The sequence below is a fragment of the Lasiosphaeria miniovina genome (genome assembly GCF_030549165.1).
Source record: "Lasiosphaeria miniovina strain SMH2392-1A chromosome Unknown B0T26scaffold_4, whole genome shotgun sequence".
Lineage (NCBI taxonomy): Eukaryota > Fungi > Ascomycota > Sordariomycetes > Sordariales > Lasiosphaeriaceae > Lasiosphaeria > Lasiosphaeria miniovina.
Window position 1 is genome coordinate 3,643,388 of NW_026848223.1, and position 15,103 is coordinate 3,658,490.

Consider the following 15,103-nt stretch of genomic DNA (forward strand, 5'->3'; position numbering starts at 1 on the left):
GCCAAGACATGTTTTCTCGTGCCAGCCAGACATGGCAAGAACGTTCACGTGTGCTGTGCTTAAAGCCACGGATGAAATCTTAGCTGCGAAGTTCTTTTTCGAGAAAAAAATTAGCAATAGAAAGCATGGGCTTGGTCGGTGTCTCGGGGAAGGGATAGACAACAGTTGAGTCAATAGTTCACATCCAGAGATTACAAAAACTAGGGGTATATTTCTAGGCACCTATTTACTAGTACATCTAAGTCTCTCCTCCTAACACAACAACCGGTGAATGAAGTCGGGTTCTTCTCGATCCATACATAAACCCAGAATCGTCTCTAGAGGCTGGCGCAATAACCTCCCAGCTCTGCGGCAAAAGAGGCGGTGCTTCTCAGCAAGTGCCATTATCCATCTTCATCCTTATCCACGACCCGGCTCGTCCCCAACCTGCTCCGTACCGGGGCCGGAGCTCGCTCCATAGACACCGCCATCTAGAATAACCGCCTCGTTATTCTCCAAGTCATCTTGCACTCTACGCCACCTCGTGCTCTTGTCCTTCCTCCTTTCAAGTTCTGCTCCCTTGCCCTTGGCGTCGTAGACAGGCCTGACAAGGCCGCTCAAAAGGGGGTTCCGACTAAACGCCCCGCCGTATCCCTTGTTGCCGCTCGTGGCCGCCAGAGGGGCGCCAACTCCGGCTTCGTCCGCTTCGTCCGCTTCGTCCGGGCTGGGGGGACGCTCGATCTTGGTCATCTTCCGGAACACCTTCTTTCCGACGAGATCGATGCTGACCACCTGGCGGCGCTTGTCATACTCGGGCAGCGCATTCCACTCCATCTCGCGCATCAGCTTTTGCTGTTTCTTCAGCGTCAGAGCCCGCTCCTCTGGGCTCGCCCACATGTTGCCCGTAAGCGAGACGTCGAAGTCGGCGGCTTCGTCACGCACGGTCGTGCGCTGCGTATTCTGCGCTTGGTATCCCAGCAGCCTGTCTCGGTGTTCCAGCGCCCGAGACTCGGCCGCGCTCACGTCATCGCCTCCTGTCCGTGGCCTGGTGAACGGCCGTGGTACCACGCTCACGTCTGCTCTCCTGTGCGCGTCCCGGTCCGCTGCCATGCGCTCGCGGCCTCGCTCAGCCCGCAGCTCCTTGATCATGTTTTGCACCTCCGACGAGCTCAGCAGTGGCTCGCCGCAGAATGTGCACGGGCCCAGTCCTTCCTTGATGCAGATGACCTTGCCGCAGTTGAGACAGTTGGGCGTGGCGGCGAGAAGCGGGTGCTGTGTGCCGACGCAGTTGCAGCGGCGCGAGGCAATACCTGCTGCCGTGTTTGAGGCGTGCGAAGGGTTGGTCGTGATTTCGAGGGAGCGGATGGCTAGCTCGAGATCGGACAGGGCGGTCGAGGCGCCGTGCATGGGTACGCCACCCGCGATGGATACCTTGGTGCTGCTGCCATTGATCTTCGAAGACGGGCCTGGGGTCGATGCCCGTGACGTCGGGTTCGACTTCGAGTTGGGCTTGCGTAGGCCGAGGTCTGACACCAACGATCCCGCAGCAGACGGAGGAAGCTTCGGGGGCTGGGGCGGCGGAGTTGCCGACTTTATAAGGGGGGCTCTGCTTGGCCCGCCGGTATTTGCAGATGTGGATGCGTGCGGTTTGCCGGATATGTATTCATCTTGCTGGTTCTTCTTGTGGTATGCCGTCGTCCCCGGCGCAAGTGCAAACGAAGAGACCTGTCGAGGCGCCGGCGTGTGGAGTGGCGGCTTCTTCTTCTTTGGCCCGCGGCGGTTTTTGGGGACTGCGTCAATCTCCGAGCTCTGTCCAGAGCTGGGGGCGGTGGCCGAGGAAGTCGAGGGATCGGCGCGGCGCGCGTTGAAGGAGGAGATGAAGTCGATTACTTGGGGTGAGTCACCCAGGAGGTTGTTGAAATGCTCGACGGCTTCGGCTTTGGAGAGAGTCGATGCATAGTCTAGTATCTGCTTCAGTTCTTCGTCTGGTAGAGGAAGCAGCTGGGATAGTTGTGCATGCGACATAGTGATAGCTTCGCGGCTTGATGGCGCTGCTCTTGTCGACGTGGGAAAGCGGCCGTCCACAGCGGTGGTGGGGTTATTTTCGGGATGCGCCAGGATGGATGCTTGATGGACAAGGCCAACCTTGGAAGGCTTAATTCCGGGCCGACAAATGTATTGGGCGCCCAATTTATCCCTGAGAAGGAAGGTGGCTTGCTCGACAGGGTAGTAGTTACCTAACTAAAAATGAACACCTTAATTGTTCCTTCCGCCACGCTGTGGCCATGCAGTTAGTTCCCCAATTTCTCCAATGCCGTCCATACGCCATGACAAGCCCCGAGATCTAGCGGAGCTGATGATCCGCAGGATCCCTTCACCGCTTGGTCCCGTCCAATTTTGGTCCTCATCCGTCTCCCGTCGTTACCGACTCGCGCCCATCTTGCCGCATGAACCTCGAGACTGATTTCCTCTGCCGCACATTTACCCACACGATGAGCAAATATCCGCAAAATAAAACCACCGCACTGGATCAGACTTGCAGGGGTTCTCCGCAGCCAAGAGCGCCCAGGAGCGGCGCCGACTGGCTCGCTCATAATAGAGCACTCCGCCGCGATGGGCCCTCAGCTGTCGTCAGTGCTTCTCGGCCTGTCTCGAATAAACGACTACCTAACTTATCTATCGGGCGGGTTAGGGATTCGGTAATGACGAAAACCTCTCTCAACGATCTCAGAGCCGCTCTGCGAACCGCCGGGACAAGTCGACACGCAAATTGACAATATCGCCGTCATGAGCTCATCTCAGATCTCGTCCCTGAATTCCCCTCCCGTGACTTGGATGACGGAGAATGGGCAGCTGGAAATCCGGGGCCAAGAGCCCTTCCGCAAGGACATAAGGGCCTCTCGATCCGGGTTGCGCGGCTTGAGGCATGCTTTGGTCCCTGAATTCCTCGTAGCTATCGTCTCCTTGCTCAGTCCCGTCCACTACATTGCCGCACACAACTATGGCTGCAAGGCTTTCTCTCGTTTCTGTCGTGCTGGTAACCTCTGCTCTCGCACAGCAGATGGGGACTAGCACCCCCGAAGTCCACCCACTGCTCCCCAGCTGGGAATGCACCATCAAGGGAGGCTGCGTGGAGAAGAACACGTCGGTAGTGCTAGACTCGGACTACAGGTGGACGCACGCCCCCGACTACTCGAACTGCAAAGCAGACGGCCTGAACACGACGCTCTGTCCCGATGCAAAGACTTGCTCCGCCAACTGCGCCCTCGAGGGCACCAACTACTCGGATGCCGGCATCTCGACCAACGGCAGCGAGCTGACGCTGACCCTTTTCGTCAACAGGACAACGGGCATGAGCTTGGCATCGCCTAGAGTCTACCTGCTCGCGGATGACACAACCTATGACATGTTCTCGCTTCTCGACAAGGAGTTCACGTTCGATGTCGACGTCAGCAAGCTCCCGTGCGGCACCAATGGCGCTCTCTATTTCAGTGAGATGGAGGCGGACGGAGGAAGAAGTGCACTCAACCCTGCTGGTGCTAAATACGGCACCGGATACTGCGATGCTCAGTGCCCAACACCAGCCTTTATCAATGGCGAGGTAAGATGGTATCCGCAGCAGCACAAATATCACGTCCGGCAGGCTGACACGTTGCCCCAGGCGAACGTTGGAAAATATGGCGCCTGCTGCTCCGAGATGGACATCTGGGAAGCCAACAGCCGCGCCACAGCATTCACACCGCACCCGTGCAACGTCACTGGCGTCTACAAGTGCACCGGCGCGCTGTGCGGCAACCCCAACAAGTACGGCAGCGTCTGCGACAAGGACGGGTGCGACTTCAACGCGCACCGCCTCGGGCAGCTGTCCTACTACGAGCCGAACGCGACCGTGGACACGAGCCGCAAGTTCACCGTAGTGACGCAGTTCCTGACGACCAACGGCACCGGCACCGGAGCGCTACGCGAAATCCGCCGCCTGTACGTGCAGGGTGGCAAGGTCATCGAGAACGCGCAGATCCAGGTGCCGGGCGTCGACCGCGGCAACAGCATCACGGACGAGTTCTGCGCCCAGGAGAAGAAGGCCTTTGGCGCCGTCAATGCCTTTGCTGCCCAGGGGGGCCTGACAGGCATGGGGGAGTCGCTCGAGAGGGGCATGGTGCTCGTCTTTAGCGTCTGGAACGACAATGGAAGCTCGATGAAGTGGCTCGACGGCACATGGCCGGCGACGGCGGACCCGGCCAAGGACCCAGGTACTGGCCGCGGGCCGTGCAAGCCCGACGAAGGGACCACGGCGGACATCACGGTCAATGCCCTATTGACCCAGGTCAAGTTCTCCAACGTCAAGAGCGGCGAGATCGGCTCCACTTACAAGGCCAAGTGATCGCAGACCAGGTTCTGATCAATTAGTGTCACGTGAGCTATCTTTGTTTTTGTTATTGCAGCCCTCGCAGAAGGCTCAGTAAACTGCTCTAATCCCAATCTTGGATACCATAATCAATGCTCTAGTTCCTGTCTAGTATCTACAATGGCTCCATTTTACTGCGCTGTGTATGTAACCAACATGCAGTGGACTATCGGTACCGATTGGTGTCGATCAAACGGCACCTTCAGCCGGAACCCCGCCCAACGGTGCGGGAGCAGGCGATAAGCTTGAATGTGGTGATCGAACAAGCTACTCCAAGCCAAGCAATAGGCAGAAAAAAATCGCCGGGAGCGGGCGGCGGGCTGGGGACCGGAATCCAACCGCTATAAAACTTCCGTCCACTCGTTGGTTTTGTGGTCCCGTGGGGGTCGTCGACGGACGGCCTGCGGACGGCGGAGCAGCCGCGCTATTGGCGAGAGATAGCATGTTGGCTGCTCGCCTTTGGACGCATTGACGAAGCGACGTTTGGTACGATGATGCCATGCCCGCACTCAGTTGGTGCAAACGGTCGGCAACATTAAGAAAAGCGCCTCGGGATCTGAGGTCGCCGCCCCTACTATACCAATGCCCTGGGCCCGCGCCCAGTGCGCAACGCATGGATGATTGGAGACTAGGAATTAAATTTTTGCCCCAACAGGAGTAGGAGTTGGTGGTGAGATGGATCTTCGGCGCAGGAGTTACCTTGGCCTCTTTCTATCGGCTGCTGGGCACTGCGCGCGCACATGTTGCACGTTTCACCTGGTGTTTACACGCCATGCGGAAATTCTTTAGCCATGGGGGCCATGTGTTTTAGTTTTGCGGATCGACTCGTGTGCTTCAGATGTCGCTCTCGGCTCAATCTGCCCGCCTAGCGCCTTAATCATCTATCGCTCCATCGCTTTTTTCGTCTCTTGCCTTTTGATCTTCTGAGGAGCGCGCCGACAACTCTAATTATAATCTGTGGAGGCCTGGTCGTGGAGACAACCTCTTTTCCTCCCCCCCCTCCCTCTTAGCCACTCCTTTCGTGATCACGTCTCGCGCGAAATCTCGCTCTTTTTCTTTTCCTTTCGCGCGCGCCTTCCTCTTTTCCTTGCGCGCCTCTTTGCTCTTCAGCAGCCCGACCTGGTGATCAACCGCTGCCCTTACTCTCGTTTTTTTTTTCTCGTTTTCATCATGGGGCTCTCTAGGCGCGGGCTCGCTGTAATTCTCGCGGTTCATGCGTTGGGCATCTTTGGAGGCGTCGTCGCCGTGCCGGCGGCGGCGAAGGTCTCTGCGGCCGCCGCGAACGCGCCCAACCCCAACGCGTGCGCTGCTGTTGCGTCGGCGACGGACTCGCTTCTCGCTGCCAGTCCCCATGGTAATTAGTCTCCCCGGCTCTGGTTTGATTATGTGGTTATATGAATACTTGGTGGCGGCTGCGGCTGCGGCCCCCCCCCCCCCCGTTCAGTGAGACTGAGAACAGCGACTTGAAACTTACATCGCCCCAGCAACGCCCACCGTCTCGGCTTCCCTCGCGATCGAGTGCTTGTCGACGGTCCCCAACAAGCCAGAGCCGGCCGCGAGGCTCGTCAAGAGTCTGAAGGCGTTTGTTCAGTGGCAGAGCTCGCTGGCCTTCCTCAAGAACCCGCCCCCGACGTACGGCTTCGCGCCCGTCGACATCGAGGGCGGCCTCGACAGGATTGCGGCAAAGGCGGCCGCCGGCGGCTATGCCAGCGAGTTTGATTTCCAGCTGGCCATTCTATACTTGATTACCTCGGCTCACGATGGCCACTTCGCCTACCGCCCGGACGCTTTCAGAGCCTTTGGGTTCAGGAACACGTTCTCCAACGACATTGTCTCTGTCTCGGTGGATGGAATCCAGGTTCCTAAACTCTATCATTTTGGTAAATGCCGTCCAGACTATTTTCATTACGAGACAGTTTTCGTGTTGGGTTACTAACGTCGGTTTGAAATAACTAGCCGATCTGAACAGCACCAGCGGACGGAATGGAACCATGCCTCGGTCCATTGTCAAGATCAACGGGGAGGACGCGGCCACGGTCATTGAGCGACGCAATGTCGTCTTCAGCGGCTACCAGGACCCGGACTCGCAGTGGAATGCTGGCATGCAGTCGTATGCGTTCCCCGGCGCCACGACATTCGTTGCCGCCTCGTCGGACCCTTTCGGCAACAACCTGACCATCACGTACGACACTGGCGAGGTGAGAACCGAGGACAACTTTGCCATTGTCCGGCCCGGAGCCAACTTCACGGGTGTCACGAATGGGGAGGACTTTTATAACCGCTTCTGTAATCCGGATCTGGCCCCGGCTGTGACGGCGGCGGCCGCTGCCGCCACCTCGACGTCGACAACAGCAACCCCCAGCTCTGTCACCGTGCAGGCGACTCCCGCGCCCACCATCGAGGGCTACCCGTTCCCCGCCATCCGAGACAAAGGCGCTAACGTCACCTCTGGCTATTTCTTGAACGGGACGGGCTACGACGACGTGGCTGTTCTCGCCGTGTCGGCGTTTTCTCCCAACGGCGACATCTCCGCCGTCGATTATCTTGTCGACTTCCAAGACACCGTCGCCAAGTTCCTCGCCGAGTGCAAGCAGCAGAACAAGAAGAAGCTGGTCATTGATGTGTCTGCCAACGGCGGCGGCTTCGTCGTGGCCGGATACGAGCTTTTTGCCCAGGTCCGTCAGGCTCTCTCTTGTCTTTTCCGAGGGGGGTTATTAGTATCTTGAGAAGGTCCTACTAACACACGCCCCTTGCTAGATCTTCCCCGACGCGCCCTTCTTCCAGGCCGACAACATGCGCCTGACCAAGAGCCTCGCCCTGATGGCCCAGACCTCGGGCCGGTTCCTCGACCAGATTGCCAACTTCAACGGGAGCGGGAGCGAGGTGAACGTGGAGCAGGCCTCGGACGCGGCAGCGCGGACGCAGGCGCAAGCTTTTGCCATTCTGCAGCAGAGCAGCATCATCAGCAACCTGGTGCCGGGCGGCGTGCTGACGCCCGACGGGCGGAACCTGACGTCGGTCGATGAGATCCTGGCGCCCGTCAGCCTCATGGGCGACACCTTCACCGCGTACCAGGACGCGCCGCTAAACATGACGAGCGCCGACTTCAACCTGACGGGCACCGGCACGCGGGCCAACCCGCCGCCGGCCGTGTTCGCGCCCGCCGACGTCGTCATCCTCACCGACGGCACCTGCGGCTCGACGTGCACGCTGTTCTCGTACCTCATGATCCTGCAGGTGGGCATCCAGACGACGTCGATCGGCGGCCGGCCGCAGACGGGGCCGATGCAGTCGGTGGGCGGCGTCGAGGGCGCGCAGATCTTCTACTTCCAGGACATCTCGGCGGCGGCGACCGCCACGCTAATCCTCAGCCCGGCCAACAACGTGACCGACAGCGAGATCGCGCTGCTCGACGAGGGCTACGCGCTGACGCGCGCCTTCAGCCCGACGAGCCCCGGCGCCGTCAACGGCAAGAACGCCTTCATGCGCGGCAACGCCGAGATCCCCATGCAGTTCCTGTACCAGCCCGCCAACTGCCGCATCTTCTACACCCAGGAGATGCTGTACGGCCCTGCCGCCGTCTGGATGCGCACTGTCGATGCTACGTGGAACGACCCCGCCAAGTTCTGCGTTGCCGGCTCCCGCGTCGCGGTGAACATGAGCGTCATGCGCACCGACGGCCGCTTCTCCATCAACGCCGAGCTCGCCAAGGACAGCGCCGCCGCGCCCGGCGCTGCTAACAGCAGCCTGGGCTTTGCCGTGCTGTTCTCGGCGCTGGTCGTGACCCTGCTGTGCATGTGATTTTGGGTCGAGAGCTGGTGGGTTAAGTCGGGGTGGAATGGACGGCAGGGCGGGGAGCGGATGGAGTCTGGAGCAACGGCAAGGAGCGAAGGCTTTCTTTATTTTATTTTGTTGCATGTTCGTTTTTCCCGCCTTTCTTCATTTAACTAGGTACCTAGGTAGGACTGTCTAGGGCCGGGGTATCTAAAGACGCAATGTTAGTCTAGGTCTTTCGTCCATGAATCATATCTTTTCACACACACGTTTGGCTGAAGGCCCGATGCAATTGAAAACGTGGTAGCCATGGTGTCGCCCACTTTTGAGCCACTTTTGAGCCACATTGTCAAGTCACATACCTGCATACCCCTGCATATCCCTTCACTCGTTACTTTCAGCCCTGATCCCTTTTTTCGGGCTCCCGGACTTCCGAATGCCGTCTTTTTTTTCCCTTGCTACGGCTGAGTCCCTTACGTAGTACGACTGAACAGACTGTTGAACCAGGTTTCCTTTGTCTTTTTCTTGGAAGCATAAAAGGCCTTCCTTCCTGTATTATTAGATGGGATTTGGAACAGACAATTCAAGACCCTTCAAGTCATCGTCAACTTTGATCACGGGGCAGACATGGCTACTGGTTTTATGTCCATGTCATGTGATGAAGCTTCCTGCTAGAAGGGAGAGTACTACCATCGTCTTCACCCCTGGCAACAATATGTAGTACGTAATCTGATTCTGGGGCGCTGGCTTTCTCTGGGGGCTTAGGGTAGCGTCTCTAAAAATATTAGTGGAGGAGAGACACCCTTTTTCCGGCCATTCTTAAGGCTCCTGCTCTCGCATCGTAGTGTTATCTTATATTACTCGTTCAGTACTAGATTCCTGTGTCTGCTTCACAAGAATGAAGGAGTCTGTTGTTATCGGGCTATCATCTTCAATAGTTGGGCTCGTAGCAACGTGCCCGGCTACTTTTCCCTTGAATCGACTTTGTAACTGGCGCTTCGCATTGTCAAATACTACGACACGCCGGTATCCCTGAGGTTATACTCGCATCTTCTTGGTTTAATACTGAGTCGTGAATCCTGGTATCATCTGTCCTCAGTGCATGGCGGAGGGATAACTGCGCATGGACAAGGTCATAGTGTCGCGGCTGGCATGCTCTCACTCCTCCCTAGCCACGCTACAGCATACACGCACTGCAACATAGCCTGCCTGTTGTGTCTACCTTATTCTATCTGCAGTCCATGCAACCACGGCACTAGCCTCCAGCCATCAGGCACCCGTGTCAAGGGAAGCGTTATCTGGCGATACGGTAGCATCCGCGTCTATTCTCCCTGATCTGAATGGCCTCGGGGTGGGATTAGGACTACAACCTTAAAACTGTTGTCGATCCCTTCCCTATTTTTTCTGCGGCCCGATCCCCTGAGAATCGTCGTCCCAAAGAGCTAGTACCTACCTTAGGTGGGTGGGGAGTTGTGGTGTGCGCCATGTTACGTTGCCTGCCAAGCTTCCCCCAGTCAATAATACAACGCTGTCTGTCAAGAAACTATGACTAAATCTGTGTTTCTTTTTGCTTTTCTAGCTAACTTTAATTACTATCCATTGTAATTAGTCCTGATTCGTTGCTTATCGGTCGATTACGGTCAGTCATGTGAGTCTACTCTCTGCAACGTCCTAATAGTTGTTTGGGGTGACTCGGTTCAAAACCGTCATTCAATGACGTCAGGCTCTAGATAACCCCCTTGATGACCAACCTAAGGTATACATCTATCACCGTGAGGGCACTCCCGGCAGTTACTGTACGCCCTTTGAATAGCGAGTTTAGCACGAAAGACACCCACAATGGTAGAGTGCAGAGTTCATAGAGGAGTGATTGACTTCATTCTATCCCCGAGAACGAGTTCTCAAGGCCTAGAAAGGCGCTAGTTCTAGTTCTGGTAAAGCACAAGCTAAAGGGTATATAGTACGCCGTTGCACCGTTTCCCACGCAAGATATAATCCCAATTCCGAAACCAAACGCCCTATCCGCCATCCTGAATCACCGTGCTTACCCCACTCCTTCTCTTCCTTGATGTCAGCCAAGACAATGGCGCAGCGCTGTTTTCATAATAGACGCTTCTCTCCCCTAAAGCTACTCCGGCTTGGCAGCAGCGGAACGGTAACTAAAGGGAGCGCCATAATACTTTCGCTTGAGGTAGAAGCGGTAAGCATCGCTAGAACGCGCCAGTTCCCCCATGATTTGAGAATGACTACCGTTTCCCCCGCGCAGCCTATACATATAAAACGTTACTGTTAGAGAATCTCAACACAAAAGAACAAAGTTGGTTGTTTGTTACGTACCGCTCACTCATGTTTCCAAACACCGGCATGACACCAAGCTCGGCTTGCAGGGCGCCCAGCTGGGAAACCATGGCAGCCCCCTTGACTGAGGTGTTGAGGTATTCGACAGCTAGATGATAGATCTGCGTAGCCAGACCGCCCACAGCAGCAACGACCTGGGCTTTCGTGGCCGTGCCATCATCCCGGCCTTTCATGGGGACGATCTGGGCAATGATGGCATCGATCTTAGCAAATATGGCTCTCTTCTTGTCCTCGAAGGCACACATGCAGGTGGGGGTGGTGCATGTCATGCACATAAGGTCGGCTTCCTCATCAGCGACGTCGGGCATGTTACCAAGGCTAGAGTCGGAATCAGGGACCAGGTTGATGTTCATGGCCAAGCTGGCTGCCGCCCCGATCGGAACATCGCCCTCGGTAGAGCCGGGAGGGGCATTACTGAAGGCCGCCGTGGGGGTTTGCAGGCGATCGGCATCTCCCGCGACCACCACCGCGGAGGAAGCAGCAGCGCCCGAGCTTGGTTGAAGATAGTTGATGAATCGCATTGTTATAGTCCTCTGGAAGGATGAGATGCGATCTGTGCGGTGCTACTTTCCAAGTTTGTGAGATTGAGGCTCGCGGTGTGAGGGAAAACGATGCGAATACAGGATGAGGATTTAGGAGATGTGCGAGGAATGAAAAGAACAGTGCAAGGGCTGGGGCTAGACAAACTCTGCTTTTTTCCAAATGTGGGGCTTTAAAAACCGGGATATGACGGAATCAAGGCCTTTATTCAAGTGTGAACTTGTGTGAAGTACGTACCTAGGCAGTCCTAGGGCATGGGCTTTGGCGGGTGCCTTCATTTCAAAGTCGTGGGCGATAATTATCGAAATGTATATACCAGATGATTGCACCAAAATGTAGACGGATACGGAGGCTTAGGCAAAAGAAACGGCCACCCTTCACAGTGGTTGGGATTTGAAATCTTACGGTACTAGTTCGTCTGCTAGGTGCCGCCCTACACTCTCTAGATCCAATCAAGCTCGTTGGACCCCCTGTAACCCTGTAATAGCCCTGAAGACAGTTATCTTCTTGGGACCCTTTCTTATTGCCTGAGCCTTCGTACTATGAAGGAGAATGTGCTACAAACGCTGCCTGTTCACGCCAGAGCTATTAAGCTGGCGGCTCACGGGAGATTATCAAATACATGTACAATAACTAGTAGTAGGGCACTAGACCTCAGGTATTTGAAGGGAGACCGATTATGGGTAAACTAGCGGAGGGGGAATCCGCTATACAGCCCAGAGCCTCTTGGGTGGTTCGATCCGGTTTGCTGTCTTTCGTTTGCAGTCTCAGCGTGGCCAGTTCTTTCCAAACCCAGCACCAAAGAAAAGGAAAAAAACAGGAATTGCCAAAACGAATGATCGGACGTAATTTCCAACATTGAAAAATGTCACGGGTTTTTGCGAGAATGCAAGCCCCCTTCCCTTGTCCCTGGTCCCGGAACGCACTGTGAGACACAAAGATAGACAGAGGGAGACCATCTAGCCGCAGCTCCGTGAATCACCACATCGGCTGCCGCACACTGTGCGTGTCATCTAACCCCACCCCTTCGCCCAAATTATGTCTCACACTGGACGGACACTGAACTGGTGGTGCCGGTTGTCTCCACTCCTCCTCCACTTTCTCTCTCACAGGCTGGCTGGGGGCTCACGCAAAGCCCGCGACGAGATTGGCGTACTTGCTGTTGGGGAAGCTGAGCTGGTTGGGCGACGAGTCGATGCCGCCGAGGCTGCTGAAACTGGTAGCAATCAAACTGCCGCCGTCAGTGCGGTCAGCCGACGCTTCCCAGAACATGCTGCCGCCGAGCCCGCGGCCCTTGAGGTAGGCGACCTTGCGCGCGACCATGTCGGGCGTGTCGTACGACACGAGCTCGCGCGACGAAGCGCTGTAGGAGTACGTGGCGCCCGACGCGTCGTCGTAGAGCACCGTCGCGCCCGCCTGCGGCAGCACCTTGTAGTCGTACACGCCGTTCTCCCACGTGCCGCCACCGACGCCCGTGAAGGACTGGCCGAGCCCGGACGTGCCGGCGAACGAGCGCCCGTAGATGGGCATGCCCAGCACGATCTTGGCGGCCGGCACGCCGGCCGCCAGGTAGTCGGACACGGCGCGGTCGGTGGAGAAGGGGGTTGAGGCCGGGTTGCCGGCGTTGGGGTGCAGGTTGGCCTGGTGGCCGGCGACCGTGTCCCAGCCGCCGGCGTAGTCGTAGGCCATGAGGTTGAACCAGTCGATGGCGCCGGCCATGGCGCTCAGCTGCATGTTGTTGTAGTTGACGGGGCCGGCGGGGCTGGCCACGGTCAGCAAGAAGTGGTAGCCGCCGGCGTACTGGGCCGAGTAGCTGTCGAGGGCGGATCGCACGGCTTGGAGGAGCAGCACGTAGTTGGCCCCCTCCTGCGCGCTGGCCGGGTACTCCCAGTCGATGTCGAGGCCGTCGAAGCCCAGGTCGGCCAGCAGCCGCACCGCCGTTGACGCGAACCGCTGCCGGTTGGCCGCCGTTGAAGCCGCCGACGCGAAGTTGGTCGAGTACGTCCACCCCCCGATGCTCAGCTGCACCTTGAGCTGCCGGTTTGCCTTCTTGAGCAGGAACAGCTGCTTGACGCAGCCGTACACGTTGGTGCCCACGTCATTCCATGCTGCAGATTTATGCCCGTGTTAGGAATGCGGGATATCAAACACACGAGCTAGTTGGAGTGAAATATTCATGTAGAGACTCACAGTCGGTAGGATAGTGTTTGTCTAGGTCGGCGTATGTGTCCGACAGATAGACGGTGCCGTCGGCCTGGAGGTTGGCAAATGAGTAGAGCACGTGGGTGATCTTGGACGCGGGCAGCTGGGCGGGCTGGTAGTCGCGGCCGTAGATACCCCTGGGGAGAGGTTAGCAGCTGTACGTGTTGCGGTTTGGGGTTACGGCGTGGGGGACGAACCAGTTGGTGAAGTATACAATGTTCTTGTAGCCAGAACCCTGGCGCTTGTCGACATCTTGCTGCTCGTGTCTCGATGTGACTTGCGCAAGACTCTTGATTGGACTAGCCGTGGCTAGAAGAGAACAGAAGGATAGGGCAGCCAGTGCCGCCGTCTTGAGGGAAAAGGAGGGCATGATGTATGAATGAATGAGTGGACGGTCCGGGGGCCTAGGAAAGGAGTGACGGGTTGTTGAGCCGGTGTTGTTGAGACATCCTGTCGAGATAGATTGGGGGGTAATATAACATCTTATATGCCGCGAGAGGGCTGCTTCTTGACTTTGATGGTGAGAGCTGGCTTACGGCTTCCATTGGGTGCCGGGAATCCTGGCTTGGTGAAAAGGGGCACCTGGGCAGGCATTGTGCCTGGTGGTGGTGGTGGCGGCGGTGGTGATGGTGGTGGTGATGGTGGTGGTAGTGGTGGTGGTGGCAGTGGGCGGCGGCCTGGGGGTGACAGTGGCACTGGCAAATGCAATGGCAACAGCAATGACAAAGGCGCAAATGTCTAATGTAATTACTGTGTAGGGAGTTAGCAACGTTGCCGCCGCCATATCACGACTGTTTGCGCAACACGCGACTTGGATGGTGAGGCGCGTTGGCGCTAGGGTTGGTGGTGTGGCCCAAAGCGGCACGTCCGAAATAGGCAGTCCTGCGACGCAATTTCTCGCCGCGCGAATGATCAGAGGGCGCGGGGGAAGGGGGGCGTTCATGGCTGACACCAACCTGCGCGGGCCACGTTGCTGACCGTGCACTCTGCAAGCTGGGACAAGGTTGCAACTTGCGCGGGACGTTATCGGGCGACATGGAAATGAGCGATGACTTTGGGGTTCATCATCCAGTGCCTGCATAGGGCAAGTGCCGGATTGCATCAGGAGTTCAACGGGCGCCGCGAGATCAGATCACCAGGCACCGACCGGGCCACACCTCAGGGGCCCTCCCGCTGGCCCCAGGGCGGGCAGCCAGGCAGGCAGGCGGGCAGGCGGGCAGCGGGCAGGCGGGCAGGCAGGCAAGAGGGAGGGCCGGCTGTGTTCGCCCGATACGGAAGGTAGGCCTTGCCAGGCGAGTCGCCATTCGCTGTCGAGCGCAAACTCCCCGAATCGAGGCGCATCGACCCCCTGCGCCGGCTGAGGACGGAGATGCATGCTTGCATGGAACCGTGGATTGAACTCTTGAACAATCTCGGTCAGCCGACGCGCGCTGCGGCCCGATGTCATATCTCGATATTCCATCGGGGAGTGCAAGAACGCCCCCGCCCGAGGTTTCATTCGTCATAACCCGAAAAATATTGCCAAGGGACGATTGAAGATGGCTGCAATAAGTTGGGTGCAATGAGATGGCTGCAATAATTTGCGGCCGTTGATTATTCTTATGCAATCCTGGAAGCGAATCCTTCAACTACCGGGCAGAGCCGCAAAGAGATTCGTATCGAGATGCGGAGCATTAAGGTGGCGGGCTATTATTCCTTGGGTTAGGTTCCCGGCCGAATCCCACGTCCCACAGCATAGGCATGATCGGCATGATGAACGATTCCAGATGAATATTGTTTGCTCGATCCTCACGGAACACGTCTATTTCCCGGGCACAACCCCGTAAGGTTGCCCAATCAGATGCA

The 15,103-nt window shown here is 57.2% G+C and overlaps 5 protein-coding genes across 5 annotated transcripts; 2 read left to right on the forward strand and 3 right to left on the reverse strand.

The window, feature by feature from the left end:
- Nucleotides 1-191: 191 nt before the first annotated feature.
- B0T26DRAFT_710959 (putative zinc finger motif, C2HC5-type-domain-containing protein) lies at nucleotides 192-2,127 on the reverse strand. Its single transcript, XM_060442011.1, has one exon. The coding sequence runs from the start codon at nucleotides 2,002-2,004 to the stop codon at nucleotides 400-402; it is 1,605 nt and encodes a 534-aa protein (XP_060296623.1). The 5' UTR covers nucleotides 2,005-2,127; the 3' UTR covers nucleotides 192-399.
- An 853-nt stretch (nucleotides 2,128-2,980) lies between these two features.
- B0T26DRAFT_676083 (endoglucanase EG-1 precursor) lies at nucleotides 2,981-4,360 on the forward strand (the record flags this gene model as incomplete). Its single annotated transcript, XM_060439933.1, has 2 exons — nucleotides 2,981-3,580; nucleotides 3,623-4,360. The coding sequence occupies 2 exons, from the start codon at nucleotides 2,981-2,983 to the stop codon at nucleotides 4,358-4,360; spliced, it is 1,338 nt and encodes a 445-aa protein (XP_060296624.1).
- Nucleotides 4,361-6,231: 1,871 nt separating this feature from the next.
- Nucleotides 6,232-8,420, forward strand: B0T26DRAFT_710962 (uncharacterized protein). The gene is made up of 3 exons (XM_060442012.1): nucleotides 6,232-6,264; nucleotides 6,341-7,059; nucleotides 7,142-8,420. Exons 2-3 carry the CDS (start codon nucleotides 6,376-6,378, stop codon nucleotides 8,183-8,185), a joined length of 1,728 nt encoding a protein of 575 aa, XP_060296625.1. The 5' UTR covers nucleotides 6,232-6,264; nucleotides 6,341-6,375; the 3' UTR covers nucleotides 8,186-8,420.
- Nucleotides 8,421-10,286: 1,866 nt separating this feature from the next.
- B0T26DRAFT_751846 (uncharacterized protein) lies at nucleotides 10,287-11,037 on the reverse strand (the record flags this gene model as incomplete). Its single annotated transcript, XM_060445441.1, has 2 exons — nucleotides 10,287-10,425; nucleotides 10,496-11,037. 2 exons carry the CDS (start codon nucleotides 11,035-11,037, stop codon nucleotides 10,287-10,289), a joined length of 681 nt encoding a protein of 226 aa, XP_060296626.1.
- A 1,144-nt stretch (nucleotides 11,038-12,181) lies between these two features.
- Nucleotides 12,182-13,628, reverse strand: B0T26DRAFT_741013 (glycoside hydrolase family 18 protein; the record flags this gene model as incomplete). Its single annotated transcript, XM_060443912.1, has 3 exons — nucleotides 12,182-13,164; nucleotides 13,247-13,395; nucleotides 13,456-13,628. 3 exons carry the CDS (start codon nucleotides 13,626-13,628, stop codon nucleotides 12,182-12,184), a joined length of 1,305 nt encoding a protein of 434 aa, XP_060296627.1.
- Nucleotides 13,629-15,103: the final 1,475 nt, after the last annotated feature.